Raw genomic sequence first — 27,118 nt, 5'->3', positions numbered from 1 at the left:
TTGATTTCTTGGTTTTCTTTCATTTTCAAAATTTGTCCTATATAATAGGGTTCACTCTCTCCATTTTCTAGTGGAAATTTCAACAAAGTAAAATCTCCTTCTTTTGGGTCTTTTAACAGTTCATCCATATTGGGAGTGGGGGTTCTAGACTGCAGAAGGTCAGCCATATCTAAGTCATCAAGCGAATTTTCCTCAATCTCCATCAAAAGGTTATCTTCTTCAAATGATGAAAAGTATTTTTTTCTGTTTTCTCTTCTTTTTCATTTCTTTCTTAATGCTTTTTCCTTGGCCTTCAGCAAGTTTTTTTTTAAATTCTTCTTTTTCCTTCTTTTTTTCAAGTCTTTCTTTTCTTTTTTCTTCTTTCTGTATTTTTTTTTCCTCTTTATTTTTTCAGTATTCTACCCAAGCTCCAGCACCAATTGCATTCGGAAGTTTGATTTTTTTCCTAATTTTTTTGGCCTTTTTTACTGGAGATTGAGTTGGCCAAAAAAACACAGTCAGCGAAGGCAGGGCTAACTCCCATCTTAATAGTCCTTTCAACAGTTGGTGAAATGCATGGCATCTCTGGCTCACCAGAGACTTTTGAACTACACTAGAGTCCCGTTATAGCGAGGTGTCACGGTTCCGGGTTTGATCCTCGCTATAACCGTGTCCTCGCTATAAACGAATTGGACAAATTTTGGCCCCCAAAAAATAAAAATTAACTGAAAATAGCATAAATATTGTGTTTAAACCTGTATAATTGGAAAATAACAGGTTATATTAACGAAATCTTAATTTCTGTGAGCAGATGTGTGAATTCTCTTTAAAATGATACCCCAAAGTACGGATGCGATCACCGATTGCGTCAATATAACCAGAATACCCTACCACACCACGTAAGTATAGCATCTCTGCCCACAATTGATTACTCAGCTTGGCCCGCGGCCGACGCAGCATTGTCCTGTTCCCTATTGTCGACGCGGGCTGTCTGCTGGCGGCCATGTTGGTTCGGGAAGTTGCTAACAGGCGGCGCTAGTGTAGCGCAACAATTTAATTCCTTACAAAAAAGCAAGAGTGCGGCAACGCACGTACGCCTCAAACGAAATAGTTGCTGGAAAACTATACTTTTTTCATTTAAAGAAACCTGTAAACTTTTTTAGAAAATAAATTTCGGATTATACTCAAACCATCACCACCCCTTTCCCGGACAGATACCCCAACAACTAACCGAAACAAAAGTTACAATAAAACTGTCCTAGCGATTCGGAAATAAATACAGTAGTGCCTACTATTTGTCAGATAGTAAAATAAATAACGTGAAGTGTTTGTAAACGTGTCACGACTGAAATAATTCCAAACAAGTTTATAAATATTTGTGTATTATTAACGCGATCAATTAGCAACAAGTATAAAGACGGCTCTGACTTTTTTGGCCTAACATAGATATAAACAATGTTATTATTCGTTAATGAAAATGTCGCAACAAATTAACTAAGAGCATTTATATTTTTAAAAAAAAGTGCACATTGTTATGTTTAATGGCGGGAAAAAATAGATTTTGTCTATTTTCTAAATAATAAGAAATGCGTACAAGTATATGTGTATTCAAAGGCTTGGTTTATTCGACTCGAGCATACCTTGGCCTTGAAGCCAGCCAGTGATGCTGTGACTGTGAAGTCGCAGGCACAAATAATTAACGGAAGTTTGATAAAAGAAAGAAAGGACGGGATTCTATTTTTAAAGCCACGCACTTAGGTGGCGACTGCAAGGCTGAAGAATGTGACAGGCGTCGACTGCAAGATGTCTAGTGGCGAGCGAGAGGGGTGGGGATAAAGCAGACAAATAACCAAAGCGCGCTTCAAGCGATCACGCCGTAAATTCCTCAAAAATACCTCGTTATAGAAATGTTCTCGCTATTACCGTGCTCGCTATAACGAGATTCTACTGTATTTTCTTCTTGCATTTGTAGGTTATTTGTTTGTGTTGGTTGTTGGCCAGTTTCAATTGGTTCCTCATGATATATGAAAGAAGGTTGAATGCATGAAGATGTCTCTGGATTAGAGCTGGTTTTTGGAATAGGAGAGTCACTTGAAAGAGAAAAATGCAGCTGTTTTATCTTGGCTCAAAATGTGGGTTTTGATTTTTTTCCAGACATCAAAATTTTCCTTAGCTGGCTCATCTCCACTCCACTGTTTCTCACTGCTGCGGAACTGATTAACCCGCGAAGAAGGGAACATTGACTCGAGAAACAAAAAATGTTCAGTCTTAAAATGGCATGGCTTGTCAATAACTCTACTAACATGGCTCAAACATTTAGTGTAATCAATACTTTCTTTGTCAAATGGATATATTCCACACTTTCTGAAGCCATTCTTCATTACATCTTCATTTGCTGCTTGCAAAGCATTTTCAATTAATGGTGCAAAATTTGCACATGTGACACTTCTAGCCCCAGTCCTTTTTAGCCAATCTGAAACAGTCTTTTTCCAAGATACTTTAATGGGTCAAAAACTGACACATCCACTGGTTGCAAGATATGGGTTGCATTTGGAAGTAATGAATATAAGATAATATCATTCTTAATACAGAACATTGCAACCTCAAAGCTAATATAAGATCTATGTCCGTCAACTAAATATAGTACTGGGAATGTTGAATTGTTTTCTTTTAGGAAAGGCAACAAATTATTTGCAACATAACAAAAAAACACTTGAGCAGTCATTCATCCACTTTTAGATCGGCCTAGTGACCATTCAGGATTAACATTCCGACTTATTTCTGCCAGTATCCTTTCATAAGGATACACAATACAAGGAGGTGCCATTTTCCCACTTGCAGTGAATGTTACCATTACAGTGATACATTCTTTATCACTGCCTCGGACCTCATACAAATCTTTAAGCCCTTTAGGTCCTATTACCAACGAGGTAACTGGATTAGTTTGGAAACCAGACTCATCTCCATTGATAATCCTAAAAGGATCTTTCAGCAAATTGTCATTTCCTGTTTCATCTATTATGTATTTGTGTAGATTGTCATCCCACTCTCTAATAGCATGTTCAGTCACAAATAATCTCGCAACACCAAGAGCTTCAGGTTTACGCAGTGAAACATCCGGATGTCGCTTAAAGAAAAGATCTAGCCACTTTTTACCAGGTATTCCTTCAGTAAATGGACTTGGCCTTCCATTTTTTTTATTATTTCTTCGACAGAATCCAGCAACTGTCTTGGTTCGACTGGCATGCCTTCTTTGGCCATAGCCTTCAACCAAAGAACTAGGAGATTTTCTTCCTGCAAAACAATGAAAAATATCATCTTTGCTATAAGCTACATGTAGGCATTAAAACAATTATAGGATAGCGTGTACAATAAATGGAAGGATGTATAGAATGTTAAGATATGTAAAACAGGTATGTAGATATATATACACTCAATCATATGTTAAACAAGATTATTATAAATCTTCAAACAAAAAAACAGTCCTAGCCAACCTCTGAAAAACCTGACTATCAAGGCCTATGTAAAAAAAATTATCTGAAACTGAACTCTTGACTTTATCAGTTAGGTCTCGGTAACATTATTGTATCCAATGTTTGAATAATTATGACCTTTTAAAAGTTTTAAAATATAAATAAACTGTAAGCTTACTTATTTCAGGAGTTAAAATTGTTTGGGGACCCTTTCTGGCATCCAAAGAGCTTTTTTCTTTTAATTTGTCCATTAAAGTTGCATGGGGAATATTGTATTTCCTCTCTGTTTCTCGTATTTTGGCTCCATTACAAACTTCATCAATAGCATTAATTAAATCTTCCTTAGAATATATTTTTGCCATCTAAATCAAACAATCACATCATTGCACCAATTTGCGACCAGCATTTTGCTCCAGTAACCTACCAGTGGTCGGATACTGGACGATAATTATATTTAGAGGGAAAATGAGTGACCTATGTGATTAACACGAATGCCAGCCAACTAAACAAAGAGACAACAAAAAATAATACTACCCAATATCCGACCAGCTGGTCGTGTATTGAATATTAGGTTGAAAAGATGTGCCACTAAGCGACCACAATAATTTTACAACTAAATTACTGATATTCAGTTAAAAAATAGGTTTATTGCGTTTACTACACTTTAAAACAATATAAATCACCAAAGAATGTAAAAAATACTAAAGAAACCAACGGATGTCAATGGATAATAAGTTTCTTACCTTGAACAAATGTAGTAGTTAGATTTCAGAATCCACCATATTGTCATGCTGCCAAACATAAAATTTACATCTTGCCAGAGAATTCACTTTAGACTATTATCTAAAATTTACATGAATTTCCCATATCTACAACATATGAATGGTAGGATTATTTCTACAAACTGCAAAATTTTCTTAGTTTTTATTTTTTTTTTTATGAATGGTCGGTAACTGGTACGAGGTGGCTATTGGTGCGTTCACCCTATTTATTTACGATGTGAATTTCTTCAAATGTCAGGTTATTGATTTATTAGAGATAATGTTGATTATTTGTAGATTTAAGTTCATAATTTTTTATTCTTTCCATGAAAAAACTTCATTTCTTCTAGTTTTAAAGTTATTATTGGTAGGGGCAAACCTTATGGGTTCGCGTCACCTACATGCTAGTGATATAATACCAAAATCATTTTCTTGCGTACATTTGAAGTAGAAATGATTTCATATTATACATTTAAAAACAAAATTTTAAGTTTTCACTTCTGTCGACAGTCCCCAAGACTGACTTCATTTTTTTATGTGGGATTTTTATACTACTTTATCCTCGCTTAATGGTTTCACTAAAAATTATATTCAGGCAACTTAACTTCAACCTTAAAAAAAATTATATGGATTCAGATCCGGGATATCAACTACAACAAATTTACTTACTTTTATTAACCCTATTTATTCTGAAGTAACAAATAGGTGTTTAGTTGATGCTTGTTTCTTCGACTTTGCTAAGGCATTTGATAGAGTGAACCACTCATTATTACTTCAAAAGCTTGTGGTATTTGGTGTGTGAGATAAAAACATAAGCTGGCTCTCTAATTGCTTTTTTTGTTTATTGAAACTATAACTCCTCTTTATATCAACATCCCTTTGGTGTCCCTTAAGGTGGTACTCTATCAACTCAATTATTTAATATATTTATTGATGAAATTACTCAGATGTTAAATTAGTCCACTGATCTGTTATTCACTGACAACCTTAAAATCTATAGAAAAATTACTCCTGATTACGACTGTCAGCTACTTTTGCAGGACATTTCTGAAATCTATAATTGGTGTAATTCAAAATTTTGTTACTTTTAAAAGAAATAAAACACAAGTGATATTTTTCACAAGTAAACTATATCACATTCAATTTGATTACAAGCATGAGAATTCAATTATAACAAACACTACTTATATTAAAGATCTAGGTGTTACACTTGATTCTAGATTATATTTTAATCTACATATTAACGCTTTGGTTCTGGCTCTCACAGATCTCTAGCTTTGATTAAATACATTTCTTACTATGCTTCTGATTCTGATTCAGACTCTTTACTTAAACTTTATAAAGTTAGAACTATACTTGAATCTGGATTGTTAGTATTGTTACCACTCACCACCTCCAGCTAGCTCAAAATTAGGTGATGAGTGAACATACAGTTTGGTAGCAGGTAACGAAGAAATTGAAGAGGCGATTTCAAGAAGGGCCCAACCAACAGGTTTTTCGAAATTTAATTTTTTATCTTAAAATATAATGTAAGAAGAGACACATATATTGGTTTCACAAAGGGCCCTAAATGGGGGTTGCAAGTGAGTTAAAATGAGTGTTAAAACTTCTGGATGTTTCAAGATGGGCCCAACTGCAGTAGTTGGGCCCTTTATGAACCGAACAGAAATATGTAATTGGGCCTTTCTTGAAATATATAAAAAAAAATTCTCCATGCCATTCATTGTGTGCAGAGAGGGGTTTGCAAGCCTTCATGGCATAAGTGTGAACAGAGTTGGCAGAATCACGTCTCTCTTGGCTGCCGCGGAAACCCTAATGACCTACATGGGCAACATAACAGTAGGCCAAGGACCAAGTCACAAGATACAATAGCATCTGTAGAGGAACATATTCGTAGTTTTCCTTATTGTGTTACCCATTATGGGTGCAGTGGTCATAAGAGGAGGTATTTATCTTCTGAATTTAATGTTTTGAAAATGTACAAGCTATACCTGCAGAAATATTTTCCAGATGTTTACTTAGCATTAGGTACACAAAGTAGCAGTGATGCTAAATCTGTAAAATGTAATGTAAGCTATGACTTTTACAATAAGTATTTTAGGAACAACTTTAACTATGTATTTGGTATGCCAATAACAGATTTCTGCACAAAATGTGAATGGCTCACAGCATCTATTAACAACAGTCCTGAAAACAAACAGTTTGAAACAGAACGTCGGTTACATAAAAACAAAGCTAAGGTATTTTATACCAAAATGAAAGCAGCCGAAAAAATGGCCAAAGGCAATGAAAGTGTAGACATACTGGCTTTTGATTTCAAACAGAATATGCCATTTCCTCACCTCAAAACAACAGATGTGTTTTACAGCAGGCAATTGTGGCTGTACGTTTTCTGCATTTACTCTGCTAAATCAACCAAAAGCACAATGTTCACTTGGCCTGAAAGTACCGCGAATAGAGGTTGTAATGAGGTGGTTTCTATTCTACATTATTACATAAGTACCATAATGCCCTCTACCATAAAACAACTACATGTTTTTAGTGATGGTAGTCGTGGCCAGAACCACAGCATAACCATGCTGAGGTTTTGGCAGTCTTTAGTGATCAATGGTCGACTTTCAGAAGTTCATCATTATTTCCCTGTAAGAGGGCACAGTTTTTGGCCCTGTGATAGGCACTTTGGTACGATAGAAAAAAGCAAAGGCAGAAAAAGGAGTTGAAAGCTTCCAGGGATGGAATGAGTTGATTAGAGAGAGTTTCACAGTTGTGGAAGTTAACAGGGAAATGATTAAGGATTTTAAAGGTGTTTTCAGCTATTATTACAAAAATAGTTGTGTAAGTAAGGGTATTAGGTTCATGATAACAAAATGCAAGCTGTTTGTGTTCAGTGACAAACACCCTTTTGCAATGAAAGTTAGTAATAGCTTAAATGGCTTATTTTTTTATGAGTTTAAAATGCTAAAACCCAATATTGGTAAAGTTGAAATGCCAATGGAGGACTTGTATATGGGTTATTTGCCCATCAAGTCAGAATAGATGACAGATGTACTTAAATTATGTGTGTACTTATCCAAACATGTACAAAGCTACTACAAAAAACTTAAAAAGTGACAACATACGAGGATGACATTGTTGTGATTCAGAATGTGATGATTAGAGTTGTTTTTGCTTGAATATAGTAGATTTAGAATAGAATTCGGTTCAGTAAGGGCCCAATGTTATTTTTATAATATCTGTATGTAAGTAACGACATGAGAAATGAATCATAATTTGTTATCAAAATTTGTATTTAGTTCTAGGCTTTGCAATAAAATATCAAAAACTCTAATACAGTCTTGTAATTTATGGAAAATTAGTTTTTTGTCTCTCCTGTAAAATTTACTTTTATCACCTAGGGCCCTTCTTGAAATTGCCTCTTTAATTTATATGCAATGTTTGATGTATTATCTTTTGTTTTTTTATTTACTTAAAAAAAATCTTCCGCACAACAGAACACAAAAAAATAAAACTGTACATCCAGAAAAGATAAAACACGGAGCCATCGCCCGACCATGGCCTCACGGCCCGGTGCTCGGACAATGACCGCTCAGCACGGTGCTCGAACAATGACCGCTCAGCACGGTGCTCGGACAATGACTAAATTACAGCCCTACTTCCCTTTGTGCGGGCAGTTTCCTGGGCTCGCTGACGTAATTTTCAGCCAATCACGGCTCATGGCAACAGAAACTTCCACAAACTTCTGAAATATGTTTCCACGACGCAGCAATTTTGTCACTTTTTCACACTCACGTGACCGTGACTCAAACGCCTAGTGTGTGAAACAAAGCCTCGGTCATGGAGATAACGAAGGAGAATTATGTCAGCACACCTTCCCACACAAAGAAGCCAGCAAAAAACTAGAAAAATTAGCTTATGAATTATAAAAATAAAAACAATAAACCCGGTGAATTACGTTCACAATACCTTCTACAAGGAAAAACTTACATCTAACCCGAAATATAACAAAAATTTATAACAAATTATTATTACTGGATTGCATGGGGAAGGTTGTTACAGAATCTGTGATCTGGAATCTCATTCAACAGTGATAAACTCAAAAACATAAAATCTTAATTATTAAAAATTACTAACCAAAAATTCACTCAAACCTTATTTTACTTCCCTTAGTTGAATGCAGAAAGCTACTAGACTCTCTCTTTGTCCTTAACTGCTTTAGTTCTAAAATAAACTGTTGTTCTTTCCTTGAATACTCTGGGCTAAGAGTACCTCAATTTAATAGTCATTCTCAATATTACTTCGAAGTTTAAACAATCTAATGATTTTTATACAGATTAATTAATAATTTCAATAACCTAGATAAACACACCAATCATTTTGACAGCAAATTAGGCTTTAAAAAATTATGTAATTTCTTTACTTAAATAATAAATTTCAATCAGGCTTGTTTAGTAGGAAATATATAACTATATTTATTTCTTACCACAATTTTGTATAAGATGTTATACGCTTAGTAACTTATAATGTAAACTTGCTGGTTTTCTTTTTTCTTTTAACCATTATTTCTTACCTACATTTTGTATTATATATTAACCAAATTTGTCTTGCAAAAAAAAAGTTTCTAATCTTGTTTTTTTTCTTCTAATGTTTATTTCATATTATTTTTATTGTTATATTTTGATATTTGCATCTATTTACCTGTTCCTGTATTTTCTTGTTATGAAATGTATTGTTCTTTGTGTTTGTCTTATGTGCTGTAGTCCCAGCAGGTATGGGGTGCCTACTAGTGTTAGTTGGTTATTTACTTCTAGTGCCTACCTGTTTGAGTTCTTCTTGCAGGTGGTGCCAAAACCAATCCCTCACTTGGCACGACTAACGTGTTCCTAAAAGTGTTTGTACTATCCAAAATTGTGTATTCTGAAGCATTGGTCTTCATAAATAGCAAGGCTAGTTTACTTAATGTGTTCCAAAATGTATAGGCATATATTCTTTACCTAACATAAATGCATAAAATAACACTCAACGATAAGTATGTCACACCATTTATCTTCATAAGCCTACCCTTGAATATATGACAAATACGACACTGGGTAAAGGGAGATACAGCAAAACCCCTTATTTGCACTTTTCATGGGGACAAAGTAAAAAAGTGTAAAAAGCGGGAAAGTGTAAATAAAGGGAAAAGAATGAAAAGGAGTACAGCTTACCTTATTCAGTATTTTTTTCCTTTTGTTTAATAGCACCATTGAATATATATAATGTATAGAAGTCGCGAGCCCAGGTTAAATTTTCTGTCCGGTTTCCCAGAAGAATTGTTGTAGTTCCAAGCTCCGCCGCTGCGATCGCTTCAATCGCTGGGTATCGACAGCGCACGCCCCTAGCGGTCTTAGGACGTACTACGTTAACCAGCCAGTCATGCCACCTCCCTTCACCCTCCCATACACGGGAAGCTGGTATCAGCACCGTTCGGCGACCTTGACGATAAGTATTCCTTACCACTGCCTTTGAGAGCCACGAAACCCCGGAAGAACGGAGAAGACAGTTACTGGGATCACTGTATCGAGGGATTGTGTACCCTAGTAACGTGAAAATTAGCTCCTAAGAACTTTGTATCAGGCCTTCAGTCCGTGTTGAGTTTAAAATATGATTTAATTTAAAAGTTAAATACCTACTTATTTTAACTTTATTTCGCATTGATAATTTTATAATTTCAGACATGCTGAAGGGTTATAAATGTGCGTACACGGGTTGTCAGAATACGAGGATCGGTTCATAAGGCACATCAATGTTCCATTTTCCAGTTAAAAATAATGAAAGGGAAGTTGTGAATTATAACTTGCCAATTTTGTTTTACATTATTTATCAGTTATATACTGTGTAAAAAAAAGTTGACGCTAGTATGCGAGGAAAGTCATAATTATTTAATATGAATTAGTAAAGAATTCTTTTCTATTATATTTAAAATATCCACGTTTTAATTTCTTTAAAAAACTAATTATATTACAGCAACCACATATTTTTAATTTCATCATTTTGACTAAAACCGAGTGAACGCTAGTTAATTTTCGATGTAAATTTTAATAAACGCAAAGTTTTAGCCAAGTATTACCCACATCGTCTGTCATAAAATGCATTTGTTTGGCAAGCGTTTCCAATTTTTTTTTAGATAGATTGCAATATGTGCTTAAGAAATAACTAAACAATTAATTATTTGTGAGTAGATAGACTGCAGCTGCATTAGTATTTTTTTGTTTATTACTTTACAATATTAAGATGTTAGTAGCTTAATGATCGCTGTCAAAAAACGTCATGTGAAAAATTTTGCGTTTATTTACAAGAGAACATACTTTTTAAGTGGATTAGCGTAAGAAAAACATAAGTTCGAACTTTAGTTTTATACAAAAATAAAAACAAAAACGTGGTAAAAATTGGTCCACACAACCACCTCCGTACTTTTTTTTAAGTAGATAAAACGGTTTAAAATGCTTTGAATTCTACCGTTATTACCTAAGTTATGAACAATTTGAATTCCAAAATATTTTATTATGTATCCAGAAAAAAAAATTAACCTGGAAGACACTTATATTGAGATTCTAAAAATTAGGTACGCATTTAAACACGAGGTGTTATAGACTTCTAGCCCAGTCAAAGTATATTATGTGCTCAAATTCAAACCGATGTTTATGATTTTGTGTTTCAATTGTTCAGTGGTCTGCACGGAACGTCACATCAACAGTCATGATAAATATGAAATGATAATGTAATTGACATATTTTGGGCAAATAGAGGAATCAGTACCTCTTATCGGCTATATGACTGTGTAGTAAGAATCCACCATTAAGAACAAAGTCAGGGTTCTCCAAGTCCAAATTCTCCCTCGTCACCTAAAACATGTACAGGGTTCTTGGTTTTGCGTATCCCAGCTTCGTCAAAGAGAGCTAAATGAAATGGAGCCAACTCATACTGCATATACATGATCAAGTCATCCTATTTTTCTTCACTTATCGTTATCCTCTGGAAAACTAACAAATGATTAATGAGCTATTACAATTGAATGTAATAGTGTAGCTAATATTCGCCAGAGGGAGAGTTTGATCTTTTCGTGACAATGCTTGATTAGCATTTTTCCAATATTACTCTGTATTGATTGCTCGCCAATTACTATAGCATTGAAAAAGGTAACTGTGGCATCCCCTACTAGTCCAGTTGCTATAGACATGATTTGTTGTGATCCAGGAAATGGTGGGTGATTATTTAGCTAAGCAGAGATCTTATATTAATCTGTGGCATCCCTACTTTTTCGATATTGTCAGAAATCTAGTCGTTCAAAGATATAAAATAAGTAGCGCATAACTCTTCAATGATGAGCAGATGCAAATGCAGTCATCCCCAAGATCCACTCTCTCAAGAACTTGTCAGTGAATCCTCGTCCTCGTGTGAGGCTTCCAACAATTCTCATGTTACGCATTTAAGTCTGCTCTGTGGTCTGTCTGACCAAACGCTATCAGTTCTTTTCTTTGAGAAGTAGCCCTGACATGTAAAAATGTTTAATTCTGGGGTCATCATGGACTCTAGCTTAAACATGTCTTGTAAATTCAAGTGACGGCATTTGGCATACGAGAGGCACGGTTTACAAATATATAGGTCAGTTGCTATAGGAAAAATGTTTGAGATAAATAAAAAAAACTCATTTTTTAAGTGAGACTATCTCAAACAATATTGGAGAAATGAAAAAGTGAAAATAATCTTTTATAGGATTTTTAATACTCTTTCATTTTTTTTATTAAAACCTTTTTTCTTTTAAGGTTACTCATTTACGAGATATTTAAAAAAAAAAAAAAAATGCCTTTTTTTTATAATCCTTTCTAGTTTCTGACTACCTCACTTCCTATTCATCATGACTTTTGATTTTAATTCCCCTGGACACTACTAAATACGTGCAAAGTGTAACAAATTAATTCGACTACGAGCGAAATGTTAGCATATTTTGACTGGGCTATTTATTCCTTCATTAGAACTATTGCTAGTTTGAAAGCTTTCAACAAACGTTTCTGACAAATAATCTCAGTCCTGACATATGACAGTCTGCGTTTTACACGATCATATTTTTACATATTTCACAGATGATGAAACAAACACGTACATTTTCTAACGAGTCATTGATTTATAAACCTTCCTCTATACGTGTCAGTGATTGCACGTGTGTAAGTCGTTTGCTAAAGCTCGACAATGAAATATTTTACATTAGTTAATGTTGTAAAAAATAGTACTTACTAATGAGGTTATTTTACTTAACGTATAAAACGTATAAGTAACGAATACCTAGGGACAATAACACAATAGTTTTGTTAAATGGCATTAAATTGCATTGTGCATGTTTCGTATCGTTATGAATGTACGGAAGTAAAAGTTACAAAAATTTTATACGCAATGGAAGAGTTTTATATACTGATATTTAGAATGAAATAATTCTTTGAAATTTATATTGTACTCTGTTTTATTTTTTCTTAAAGTTCTTAAGTGATATTTAAATTTATTATGCATATACATATAATATAAGGTAAATACAGCTGTGGTACATGGGAACTTGCACGAATACAATTTCGCTCAAAATTACTGGGCCTCATTTAGCAACAGTTTGTTTCACTTAAGATGGCTTTAGATTACATTTATTGCAACGGCTTAAGTCTTTGGCCGCTGAATATTTTACTGTAGAATAAACAAAAATTATTAATACATGATTAGCTAGTCTTGCACTACATGAATATGTGTTAGTTTTGTTTATTGATTCACAAATTCTTAATGCTTCACATAATTCATATGTCAAAGTCACAAATTTCGTTGTACGAACTGTCAAAAATGTCACCTACTATGGTAGGATGATAATGTGGCTTTTTTTACATTGAAAGTTTTTGTGCATGTAAATAAACTCTTCAAACAACTCTAGAATACAGAGAACTGTTTTTCGCTAGAGTTTTATACACCATCTTAACTCAAAGTTATTGGGCCCTAATTATTTGTAAATTATAAAGATGATAAAATAGTACGTATAATCATTTGTGTGTGGTATTTTTATTTTACTTCCACCCATTTTTAATTTTTTTTATGTGACTTGAAATGCAATTTAATGCACTGTGTTGTATAATGCTCCTGAAGGAGAATTTACAAACCAACCTTACTTATGAAAAGTATATAGGTAGTAAATATTTTTAAAATTTTGTATAAACTTTTTTTAGATCTAGCCATGTTAATAAAATATTAATATATCACTGCAAAATAATACTCACTGCACGTATGCGAACATAAATATTATGTATGTACATGTTTACTGTTTAGTTATTTCTTTAACATACAATATTTTTCCCCGATAAAAACGAGTTTCTTGTGTTAGAGCTTACTAAAGTTTTTATTAATGTATGACTAAGTTCGTGCACAGATCAACTATTTATATAACAGTGTCTGGTATTTTATAATTTCCTCTTTGCATACATTTGGTTGAATTTATATTAAAGTGGATTCTTTGAGGTACTTTAATTAATTTGGTGAATAAAATATTTATTTTATATCCAATTGGACCGATTTTTATTCAAATACAATAATTATTACACCATCTGGAATCCAACACCAATGAAGTACTGATATATGTGGCTCTTTTTAAATAATTGTGTAATATTTCAAGGAATATTTTTTCACTTTCGGTTCTTTAAACAAAATACAGTTGTGTTCAATATATTTATGTATCGTTTTGACGAGCATAACCTCCCGCCTTGTCAATGCGCTGGCCCTCCATACAGCAACGGAAACAAAATACAAAAGATAGATAGAGAGAGAGAGAGAGAGAGAGAGAGAGAGAGAGAGAGAGAGAGAGAGAGATAATACGCGCGCGACCTTGAGACAAGCGATACTAAAGCGCTCTAGCGTGGGAGACACTAACCACGAGTGCCTTCTTTTCGAAAGCAGAGCTGTCTGGCGGGGGAGCTTGCAACTACCTCAGTTTTGATTCCAAAACTGGCAGAATAAATCGTATCCCCTCGCGACTTCTATAAGTTATATATATTCAATGATAGCACATACTATAATGCAGGTACAAACACACTAACAACAAATTTTACTCTAGTATTTAATCATTTAATTTACCACATTTGACAAAAATAAAAAAATAATGAAAGCCAAAAAGTTTTTCTGATTACTTCCTAACAAAAAAATCTGAAATTTTTTTCTGCTTGCTTTTTTGGCTGTTCAAGGAGATTATTTGCCTCTCCAAATTATAAAAGTTATCAAATGAACTAGCACTGCCTTCAGAACTTGATATATAGCTGCGCAATGTTTGAAGAGCTGCGAGCACGTCTCTTGTAGTAGGAACTGGTTCTTCTTGTCCCTCTTCTTCTTCATCATCATCATCTTCTTGCGAGTTGGTGATGCCACTATTGATAATAATGTCCTCCACACACTGGACTTGTGAGGTAACTACCTGCTGGTCAATTGCCACATAGTCCTTAAAAGACTCCTTTTGAGACAGTTGGCAATACTCAGGCACATCCTCTATGATGGTGACACCATCATCTTCACTGGCACTACAACCTGCCTCTGGAAAAAAAAAAGCCTGCCTTCGCAAAACAATTTTGAATCGTAACTGTGACCTCTTTCCATGCTCTAGCTGTGAAGTGTAAGGCTGTCAATACATCAATCTTCATTGTCGAGGGATCCTTACCGGTGTCAAGCATGGTCACCGCTCTTGTGACCAGGTATTTTCGGTACAGGAACTTGAATGACTGTATAATACCTAGGTCCAGTGGCTGTAGTTCACTCGTGCAGTTCGCAGGGAAAAAAACAACTTCTGTATTACGAAGCTGTATGTTGCCCATGTGTGCAGGGCACTGGTCAATAAACACAACAATTTTCCTGTTTTGAACACCCATTTTGGCATCAAGTGCATGAAGTTGGCTCTGGAACAGTGCACTCGTCATCCATGACTTTTTGTTTGCTGTGTACTTGGTAGGAAGGGTGCGTACGTTTTTGAAACACCTGGGTTTCATAACCTTGCCAATAACATAGAGAGGCAACTTTTCACTTCCATCAGCATTTGTACACAGAAGTACAGTGATTCGTTGCTTACTTAACTTTCCTCCATGGCACTTCTCCCCTTTAAAAGTGAAAGTTTTGTCAGGCAGAACACTATAAAACAATCCAGTTTCATCAGCATTAAATATATTTTTCGGAGAATAGCTGGCAATCTTCTCCTTAAGCTGAGTTTCCTTCCAGTGTTCCACTGTCTCTTCATTCACACTCTTGCTTTCACCGCATACAACTTTGTAAACAACATTATGGCGTTGTTTGAACCTGTCTAGCCATCCATTGGAAGCTGTAAAATCTTCAATGCCAAGCCGGGATGCAATCACACGAGCTTTTTCTCGCAAAATGGACCCGCTGATTGGCAGATTCGCAGAACGTGCACCCACAAACCACTCCACAAGAATATCTTCAACTTCTTTAAATTTTGATTCTTTACAGTATTTTCGTTTTTTTGCACTTGGCCCGCATTTTGCTGCATTTTCTGCAATGCTATTACGATTCTTCAAAATCGTATTGAGTGTGCTGATGGGAATTGAAAGTTATTTTGCCAAATCAACTCGTGTTCCCACAAACTCGTCTGATTTTTCAATTATTTTTAATTTTTCCGCCACTGAAAAAGTTTGACGCTGCCTTTTCTCCATTACTTAACCATAAAAGACAGACTTCACTGATAAAAAAAAATTCAAAATAAAAGGAAACTTTCTTACACAATATTTTCTACCACGTTATTCTAGCATTCTATTTACCGTTAACGGATGTTGACTTTCCTTTAACATAATGTTCACAGAATGTAAACATGCAGTTGTGTATGTGATTAAAATATCGTCCAGAAAATCGACAGCGCTCGCAGCGCAAATAGAGCCCGCACAACTTCATCGCCATCTTGTAGTGTGTTGTGGTTTTCGATACGAACGAAATCTTTGACGCGTTTCACATGTTTATTTTCGGACAATTCTTTTACAGTTTCATCATCTATGGCGATTGCACCAAGTTGTTTATGTTTGTTACGTGACGTAAATAGCGGGATGGATTCGAATTTTGAGACGTAATTTGCGTGAAGGTATTGTATTGGACTAAATGGGAACTAAACGGGACCTGAAGAATATAGTGCAAATAACGGGAAAACGTAAATAACGGTAACGTAAGTAAGGGGTTTCGCTGTAGTTATCGACAGTCGACTGGCTGACTTGCCCGTTCGGGCGTGACCTTCAACTCACGTCGCGTACTTTTTCACCAACTTTCCAAACCATCCTTTACTGACAGTGAAACCAATATTACTGTCTGGATATTTACATTTTAATTTTTCAAAAATTGGATTACATTAATCCTGTCAGGCCCTTGACTTTTTTTTCTTTGCACCATTCATTTAACAACCTTTTCCATGTGAATCATCTGTTCATTTCTCTTCTGGTATCTAATGTCAAATATATTCCCACTAGTACAACTAACAGCATCAGACTTATATAAAAGTTTGATAGAGTCCTTATTTGATACGATTGTGCACACAGTTGACTTGCTTGAAACTTAAGTGCGACCAACATGAGTGTGTCCTTCATGATATTCTGCATGCCGTAATACTTCTAGTTTTGTCTCAAATACTTGAACACGATGCATTATGCTTTTACTTGGAAGCAATGATTCCACTATGATTCCAACTGCAGGTGCTTGCGCACGAACAGTTAACGGCAGACAAATGGGCAGACGTTGCTTGCGTTTGTACGTGCTGGCTAGACTGAAGATCATCACGGCCCGGTCTGAGGCCAGGCGACAACGGTACGACATGGCGGCATACACGCAGACCTAAAAATATTAGATCCTTTACACTCCATAGCCGCAACTGAACTTGCCATAGCTGATGTTTGTACAACAGCCGATGGCGTAGTCAGACCTGCGCGGGCATCTCTTCCTCCCTCGTATGGCTAACTATGCCACGGTACATCTGTTTTTTACCTAGTTGAAGCAGACTTTGTGGCGATTTTGTGCTAACTGAAATTTACAGATATGCTATTCAAAACTGGGGCAGAAAAATTAACATTGCGCTAAATGAATTTGTGCAATCTGAAGACGTGCTAAGTGAGGGATTGGTGTACTTGTACTTAGTGCCTACATGGGTTTGGCACTTGCATGCCTGTAGGAACTACATTTGTACTTTGTACCTTTTTGTATGTTATGCCCACCTATAAAGTTACCAAACTGTTGGTGGGCATGTTAAAAATTTACAGAAATTAATTTATTAACTTATTAAAAATCTTGTAAAATTGAGGTAATTTGTTCATTATTATATAATTACAAATTCTTTCTTGAGTGAATTCTACAATATTTGATATTTTTTAAGTTTGAAATTTGTGATATTTAGCACATAAAAACCAATAAGTTGTACTGAATATATTTGGAATTGTTAACATTGTAATTTTTTTAGAAATATATAAGTTTTTGTTAAAAATTTCATGATTTTTAAGTGTTTATACCACATAATTTTCCTGGTTACATAGCCCTGTGTAAAATTCAAAATGCCATTTTAGGGGGTAGTTAAGGAACATTAGTTGTTCACAAAAAATACCATTCTCATAATATTAACGTGTTCATTCCGGTGGTAACAAAAAAGGCCTTTAATTACCCTTGCTGATTTTCCAGAGATTTAATTCCTGCTATAAAAACTAAGAAACATTTTATAAATTTTACAAAAGAAATAACATTAATTACTTCTCACTCTTACTATCGGAAGCAGGTCAAGACCTTTATCAAGCATTACATAATTAATTGGACCAGGACCATTCATAACAACACCAAAACCAACCCCAAAAAATGTTGGCACGTTGTTAAATTATGTAATAAAAGACAGTTTTAATTAACAACATGCACTAAAGGTTAACGGTGTTATTTCTAGTGATCATTCTGTATTATCTAATGTTTTGGTGATTATTTGTCCTCTAATGATAAGATCCAAATGACTACTTCAAACCTATAATACCAACTCAGTTCCTATCATTTCGGAAAGTCTTGTGCTTTGGAGTATTAAGTCCCTTAAATCTTCCATGCTTTCTGGTCCCTATGGAGTACCTGATTTTATTCTAAAAGGTTGTTCTCACCTACTAGCACCTCTTTTGAAACATTTATTTAATATGAATTTCTAATCTCAAGTTTTTCCTAACAAATGGAAAATTGCCAAGGTTATTCTCATCCACAAAATGCTTTCAATTAAATGTTACTAACTATTGACATATTTCTCTTCTCAATGGTCTTTCTAAAATTTATGATAAAAATTATTTTATAATTATAAATTTCCCTTTAAAAAAAAAAATTATCTTTCTATCAACATGGGTTAAGATCAGGAATAACCACTGCTATTAATCTTATTACTTTTCTAAATCCCATTTTAACAAAGTTACTAATATAGGACAGGTTTATGCCTGCTACTTTGAGTTAGCAAAAGCTTTTAAATCTGTTAACCATACAATTCTTCTTGGAAAGTTATCTAACTTTGATCTAAGTTAACTGGTTCTCGCAATATAAAAATAGAAGCTGCTCTTTTTTCCATAAACAATTGCACATTTTTACCCTATATAGTCAGTTCTGGTGTTCTACAAAGTGATACTCTGTCACCTTCAGTTTTCAATATGTTTATTAATATCTCTTATGTTCCTATTCACTCCAACAGAGTATTATTTGCTGACTATCTCAAAATTAGCAGAAAAATTATTTCTTTCAATGACTGTCTATTACTATAAACTGACATCAATGCAATTTTCAATTGGTGCAAACTTAATTTAGTATCTCTTTATAAGCAAAAACCTAAAATCATATCATTTATTAGAAATTAATCCCCTATTATATATTATATATTAGAAATTAGAAAATACTATAATTCCTAGGAGAGTGTGAATACTTGAAATTGCAAATATTTGTGCGAATCAAACATTTGATTCGATTCACATTCGAAACCAAATTAGGTATTTGAAATATTCAAATATTCAAAAGTTTTCGAATGTATTAATACAGTAGAATCCCGCCGATGCAACCCCCCTCTGATGCATCCATTCCGTTTATATGACCAATTTTTGAGAAACCGTGAAAAATTTGAGCAGAGAAAGTCGAATTTTGAGTAAAATCGGCTGAAAAACAAGTCTGTTAAACTTTGTTGGGTGCTATGTGTTCACGTTTATCTTGGCGAGAGCTGTACTGTAAGCAGGCAGGCATAAAAAATACGGCTAAAAATAGATACCACCCCTCTACACTGTCCACGCGGCAGTGTCTAGCCGAGCTCGGCGCCTCCACTATCGCATGAAAAGCAGTCTCAGCTGTCATGTTATCTTACCCGCCCGCACGAAAAGCCGCTGTGGTAGCTTCTGCGAGAGCATAAGAAACTCGTCCGGCCAGGCTGGCGGTAGCGGCGGCTTGACGTCATTCGTGACGTGACGCGACGCTTACCTCTCCCATCCCCTGCTAATTCTTCAAGGCTCATCCCTCCCAGAGCCACAAACCATGTAACAACACCCCCCGCCACTAACATTTCAACACATTCCCTCCCTTATTTTCAACCTTCTGCGTGAGAAACTGTCAGCATCCTCATCCCCTCCCATACAGTGTGCGACAAAATCCAGGTTGTATAGTCCATTCTCGGTAAAATAAATATTACTTTATAAGTTTAAGTTAATATGAAACAATTTGTTTATTAGTCACACAGTAGTTTCTGCTGAAAAAACCACTAATACCTCGAATTTTATTGAATAGAAAAATTTAGTAGGGCCGTAAATATATTTATTTTACTGCATAGTTACTTTTCCAACTGCATTCCAACGTGTTTTTATTCTTTTTTTTTACGCTGCGAAGGGATGTGGAAAAGATAATTGCTTGACCTGTCAAAATAAACATTGCTGACGGCAAGGGCGGGAGCGCATATTGTCGGTCTGTCGCAGTGATTATCTACTCAAAAAACATGTCACAGCATTTCAGGATAGCATTATTCTTTTATCTTTCGTTTATAGCCGAATGATTTCTACCTGATCCACACAAGTTCCTTCGCCACGTTTTGAATGAAAATAACCACCAGCCGGCTAGCATAGCCGAACTCGCGTGACGCGAATTCACTTAGCGCGAGTATTTATCGGAACCCATTGTTCGGGGTATGCGAGTCCAAGGTGTAATATGAATTTAAAAAGTTGTCTTTTTTATACACCATAGACTATTTGAATATGAAATCTATGCGAACAAAGACAATTTTTTATGTATTTGGATATATTTAGCAGGGGGGGTTAAAAATTGGCCCGAATTCTCTATTACAACAATTCCGTTTATAAGTCCGTTTTTCTGGAAACCGTGAGGGGTCGCCTCAGCGGGATTCTACTATATTACCTTTTTTTTGACAAAACGTGTGATGCAATAATATGTCGAACCTCGAGAAATAATTTTCCGAGAGACTTGATGGAAGAAAAAAAAAAACAGTAAGGGGACCTTTACTTACATCAAATTTCAGGTTAGGTAAATGGTCATACTGAGAACAATTAAAGCCAATGTAGCATGAAAATTATTTTAAATGCTTACGATTTTACTGCAAACTTTACGTGATGTGTAGCTTAATTAATTTATTATATCCAGTTGTCCTCAGCACAATTTTCGGGCGAGCCATGTTTGTACCATATAAAAGTATAAAACTATTTAAAACAATGCCAGCGCATCAGCTTTCACCATTAAAAACTAATGCACACATACTCTTTGGTCACCATTCTATTAATTTTACTAATACAAATCTAGAGAATTTTTTTTAATGATAGAAAAGTAAACACAGCGGCCATCATGGCTAGGGATGCAAACAATACATCGATGTTTTCAAAACATCGATGTTAGCATCGATGGTTTGAAGAGCGATACATCGCTGATGCATCGACGAAAAAGTCCAAAAACATTGAAATCGTTCATCATTAAAATTACCCTAGTTTTTTTATAATAGTTTGGCCATCATTTCATGAATATTTATTGAATATATAAAAAAACATTACGTTATGATATTTAGTTTTTAAGATACAATTTTTTAACTGTCTATACTTACTATAAAAACCTACATTTTTAAGAAGGTATCAAAAATGTTGTAAATACTGAACTATTTGGTTGATTTTAGTATTAATTTTTTTCCAGTACTTTAAGATGTGTAAAATCATTTGGAAAAAATAAATACCGTTAAAAAAATTTGTTTACATAAGAATTTTCTTTTAAATTTTGAAAAATATAGGGAAAAAGCAGCGAGACTTTATGGACAATTTCATAGCTTGTTGTACATACAAGGTATTGATTGGTACCGATACGGTCTCGCTAGCTCTATCGAGAAAATTAATGTTACATTTTAAACCTGCATATACACTTCATGCTTTTCCCCCATTTTTTTTTCAATTGCTTTTAATACATGTTTTTGTTTAGCATGAGACACGACTGTATGGATATTGTGGTCAGGACCCTGTAGTAGCTATGGTTTTTGGCTACATACTATAATTTAAATCATTTTGGCATGTTTTTCCTGATATTTAAAAACATCGGTTAAAACATAGATGTATTGGTTGTCAGAACGATGTTTTTTGACATTGATGCTTTTTCGTTTGAACATCGATGATCATGATATCATTGTTTTTAAGAGCGATGTTGCATCCCTAATCATAGCTACAGTAAAACAGAAAATGTGTCCGTTTGTATTGATGGCCAGCAGAGCGGCCCATGGCCAGAGAATTGTGTTGCTAGAATTGCTCCAGCGCAATCGCTTTTTAAACTACCGAAAATGTTACGTAAATAATTAGATAAAATTAAAAAGACAAGATAAACAAAATTCATTAAAAATTATTTTGCCTTGACAAGTTTGATTCCAAAAGACTCTTGAGTACGGAATATTGACTATGCTTACGAGCAGTTGTAATAAACAACTCTTCAATATATAGATTGGTAATCGCTTGACTATTTACTGCCGAGAATAAAACTGATACATCGAAGATCTGTTTACTTTCATAAACTTTTTTTGCCGTTTTTAATTTTCAGAAGAAGAAGTGAAGTTCAGAACGTTGTTTTTCTGCTTTTGGGAACGTTGCCACTTCCAAGAGGCAATGCCTGGATCCAGAACATGTAAAGGAATTGGTCTTTTTGCACTGCAATTTACGTAATGTTGATGGCAAGGTGTAGGCTTGGCTTTTTATGAAGACATTTCTATATCACTGATTGTGTTTTATTACTAAACCATTAGCAGAGACATAAAAATTTACATGTTACTTGAGTAATAAAAATGTATATAAAGCTAAAGAACATTACTCTTTTAAACAGCAATTTATAATATGCCAAATTTTGACTGTAATTATTCAGATTTATACCTACAACTTAATTAAAAAATATTTGCAAATTATTTGATATTCACAAATATTTGCAATTATTTGATTCACATTTGATTTGCATTGAAAAAGTCACATTCGCACAGCCCTAATAATTCCCATGACGTTCACTTTAAAAGTTCTTGGTATTTTTATATTCTAAATTACAGTTTCATCAGCTTGTTAATCCTTTGATTAGTAGTGTCAGAAGAACTCTAGTTTTAATCAATTAATCACATTTTTTGCTACTACTTTTGATTCTATTATTTCTCTTTTACTATTCATTATTCAGATCAAAATTAGAATACTGTTCAGTGATTTGTGAGTTATATTAATTCATCGGTAGAGATTAAATTGAATCAATTCAATATAAATATTAAAACTAATTTACCAGATCTTTCAGACTGAAGAGAATACATAGATTAAATTATCATTGAAAATTGTTTTAGCTCTAAAATTAACTGCAAATATATTCTTGATCATGTAGCGATTTCAACTGTGCGCGCCGCATCGGCTTCCGGCACTCCGCTCCCCTGCTCCTTCTCCCTCCTTTCTCCCCCTCCCTAGTGTTTCTATGTCTACTCGTTCCCCCTCCTCTCGTTGATTGGCGCATGCGCGCGCTGCGGCGCGATGTTATAAAAGCTGTGTTTGTTGGTCAGGAGGCCTCTTTCTTCCTTGATTTTTGGTTAGGCTCGGTTGTCAGCGGTTGTAGTCTACGAGCATGTAGTTGTTTAGGTCAACTTAGACCTACGTGTGTGTGCGACCTCAGGGGAAACATGTAAGTTGGAATTGAGTTATGGGTGAGGCGGTGGCCCTTGCTTTAATGTAGTCATATATTTGTAATTTGTTTGTCTAAATTCCCTTTCAGCCGCCACCTGGAAAATTATTAGTTTGGATTAATGTTTTAACGTGACTTAACGTAATCTAACTTGGAAACTTAGTTTTGTTTTTTTTTCCCCTGAGTCGTCGTCGCATCTGTTTTGATCTTTTATTTAATTATGTAAATCTTTAAATGTAACCGCCTTGCAGTAGCTTTGTCATCGTAACGCTTTTAACTGCACTTTGCAGTAGCTTGAGAAATGAAAAATGTTTGAATTGTAATACTAGGCACTGCTCTTACTTCACGTCATTTGCGTTGTTTAATGGGATCGTTACACGGTGTAGCCGGCTTACCATTGAAGCCCGTTTTGTCCTATATCATTGTTCTTTGATTATTGTGTTTAAACTTTGCCTAAAATTGTATCGACTTTACATCAGTAATCTATTGTTTTGATTTAATTGTTTGAATAAAAATGTCTGTGTACCTGAAACCTTTTACCTTGCTTGCCCAACTGCTCCAAACACGTAATCCGCAGTCCTAGCCAGGCTCTGGTCTTCCTTCAATCCCTAATAGGCCCCCGCCTATTTCAACTGCGCAACTCTGCTGCAGGACTGTGTGTACTTACGTGTTTCTGTTCTATTTTTCATGCACTATGGGGACTCCGGCAACCGGGTGGATTTACCGTTTGCGGAGACGACCTCATCCAGGTTTTGACGGAGGAAGCCGTTCCTTTCGAGGAGGACGCAAATGTGGCGACCTTCGTGGATTGCTCGTCAGACACGTGCGCGGCGCCTGGGAGTCGTCAGACGAGGTACCGTCTCGGCAAGTCCCCACCCCCGCCAATCCAGTTCAGAATAATTCCAGGTTTAATGAAAAGATATTTTTTTCTAATTTGAAACTTCTCCCACGTCTTGATAGTAGTGAACCACGTGCGGTTCTTGATTTTCTGAGTGCCGCGGCACGTTTAGCTGGTTTAAAGTTAGTCAGTGAGGCGGAGTTTTTGAAAGCTCTCCTGAGCCTGTGTGGGCCAGCATTTTTGCCACTGCTTACTGACGTCATGAATCAGAATCAGACCTTCGCACAGTTCAAGACGGCTGTGCTACAGTTTGCCTGTCCACCTCGTGTGTTAGAAACGTGTAAACGTGAACTTGTATTCAGGTTTCAGAGGCCTGAGGAGCCTTTGTTGCAATTCATTAATTCTGTTGCGGCCTATGCTGAGGTACTGGAGTTGAACCTCCCTGAAAAGGAATTAACGCAATCTATTGTTAGCAACGTGTCTCCGCTAGTGTTACAGCATAGCGCCATGCTTAGCCCTCCCTCTAGTCTGAGTGCTCTCCGTAAGTGGAGCGCAGAGGTGGAAAATAGATTGCTAGCTGTCAAACAATATCACGAGAATTTTCACTCCAAGGCCTCTCCAGGTAGTTCTGTTCATGTTTCCAATTCTAATTCTAATTCTAAATTCAATTCTCCTAATGTTCAGTTTACGTCTCAAGTCAACACCGTACCCGCTCGCGCGGTGCGCGCATCGCGGCCCGTTGAGTGTGCGGCTAGTGTAAGTGATCCCTCTGTCGGGGCGAGTTTTGCCGCCGGCAGACGTCATGAGTCGGCTAATGCGCCCGGCCCGTCCTCCAACCGTCCCAGGTGTGCCAACTGCTGTACTTACGGCCACGCGGTGTCTGAGTGCACGCAGCCCGCTGTGAGCCGTGAGCAGCGAACATGCTTTCGTTGCAAGCGCACTGGGCATTACAGAAATCAATGTCCGGGAAACGGGCCTTGACCGGGCGTGCGAGTGGTCGCCACGGTCGTCGCTTGAGGAAAGCCGCTCATTACTCGTACAATAATTTTGTACACGTTCGTCTATTCGGAAATAATATTCCGGCCTTAATTGATTCCGGTGCTATCCGTTCCTTGATTAGTTCCGAATTGTTCGATGCATGTTGCATTAAACATCCGTATTTGCTAGGCCGTGTTTGTACCGGTTCTGACGTGAAAATTTGTGTAGCCAACGGCGTAATTGTTACGTCAGACGTTGAAGTTGAAATGCACATTAAGATCGCGGGTTTCTCTTGGAACTGGCACTTTAATGTTGTTCCCGGGTTATGTCACCCGCTTATTCTAGGTTTAGATTTTCTGGGAAAGACGCGATGTTTGTTAGACGTCGCGAACCAGGAACTGGTTTTTGGTTTTCATCCTGAACGTAAAATTAAACTTATTCATCATGACTCCGCTCCTATCGTCATGTCGTGCGCCGACAAGTCTGACGTCATAAGCAGGGACGCGGTCATTGCTGACGTCATGAACAGATATTCTGACGTAATTAACAACCGGATAGGCAGGTGTGACGTCATGCCCTATAAATTTTATTTAAAGGACACGACTCCTGTTAGGGCTAAAGGACATAAAATTTCTCCTCCTAAATTGCAAAAGTTGAAAAACATTATCGATAGACTCCTAGAAGCAGGAGTTATTGCTCCGTCTGTTTCCGATTTCTGTTCGCCTTCCTTTTTAGTCCCTAAAAAGGAAGCGGGGGAATTCCGGCTGGTACACAATTACAAGGAACTGAATGACAAAATTAAGGAGGACAGCTACGAGTTGCCGACCGTAGAGAGCGCACTTCAACATTTAGGGAAAGCCACAATATTTTCCGTCATTGATCTAAATGCTAGTTTCCACCAATGTTTGTTGCATCCTGACTGTCGTAAATATACTGCATTTTCTACCCCGTGGGGGCAATTTCAATTTAATCGTGTGCCAATGGGTGTGTGTTTTGGTAGCCAGGCTATGAGCCGCGTGCTAGATCATATTCTAGGCGACTTAAAATTTAAATCAGTCTTCAATTACATTGACGATATTATCGTCTACAGTGATAACCTGGAACAGCACAAGCAACATTTGTGTCAGGTGTTTGATCGTCTCAGAGCCGCTAACTTGACAGTTAATCCCGACAAAATTCATCTGGGAAAAGATTACGTAAAATTTTTAGGCTTCATTATTTCACAAGGCAAACTCATAATGGATCCCGATAAAGTTTCTCCCATCATAAACTTTCCTCCTCCTAGGAATGTCAGAGGAGTTCAGAGATTTCTCGGTATGACGGGATATTATTCTCGTTTCATCCCCGATTACGCCGCAGTATGTGGTCCGCTTAATAATTTACGTAAAAAGAATGTTGTTTTTGAGTGGGGCGACGCTCAACAGAAGGCCTTTGACAGTCTTAAGGCCTTGATCTCTTCTCCCCCTGTCTTAGTTCTACCTGATTTTCAACGTAGGTTCGCCCTCCAGGTAGATGCGTCAAGCATCGCGGTAGGTGCTGTATTGGGGCATATTGAAAATGATAGGCTGCGCCCTATTGCATATGCCAGTAAAACACTTACTGACGGGGAACGACGTCTGGGGACTTATGAAAAGGAGGCCTTAGCATGTCTGTTTGGCGTCGAGAAATTCGCGTCATATCTCGATTGTCACGAGTTCGATCTTTTTACGGACAATCAAGCGCTCAGTTGGCTGTTTAACCATCCGAACCAGCTCGGTAAACTAGGACGCAGGGTGTTAAGACTGTCCCGTTTCAAATTCAAACTGCATCATATTAAGGGTAGTGACAACGTTGTGGCAGATGCGCTTTCGCGAATGTTTTCCCCCGATGAATTTGCGACTTGTGTTGCGTCCGCGGATGAA

The 27,118-nt window shown here is 36.2% G+C and overlaps 1 protein-coding gene across 28 annotated transcripts in view; it reads right to left on the bottom strand.

Moving 5' to 3' along the window:
• The window catches only part of LOC134527184 (uncharacterized), a 100,454-nt gene that overhangs the window by 36,729 nt on the left and 36,607 nt on the right, over nt 1–27,118 (bottom strand). Inside the window, exon 1 of one of the 28 annotated variants that reach the window (XM_063359616.1) lies at nt 3,136–8,570. The exons of 26 other annotated variants lie outside the window; for them this stretch is intronic. In XM_063359616.1, the coding sequence (XP_063215686.1) occupies nt 3,136–3,297 (162 nt within the window). In that variant the 5' untranslated portion in view covers nt 3,298–8,570. Of the gene's footprint in view, nt 1–3,135; nt 8,571–27,118 lie in introns of those variants that run through there. One more of the 28 variants, XM_063359613.1, reaches the window with a different exon arrangement.

This window comes from Bacillus rossius, chromosome 1, assembly GCF_032445375.1.
Source record: "Bacillus rossius redtenbacheri isolate Brsri chromosome 1, Brsri_v3, whole genome shotgun sequence".
NCBI classification, from domain to species: Eukaryota; Metazoa; Arthropoda; class Insecta; order Phasmatodea; family Bacillidae; genus Bacillus; species Bacillus rossius.
Note: the sequence above shows the minus strand (reverse complement) of the source record. Positions and strands in the feature narration are given on the sequence as shown.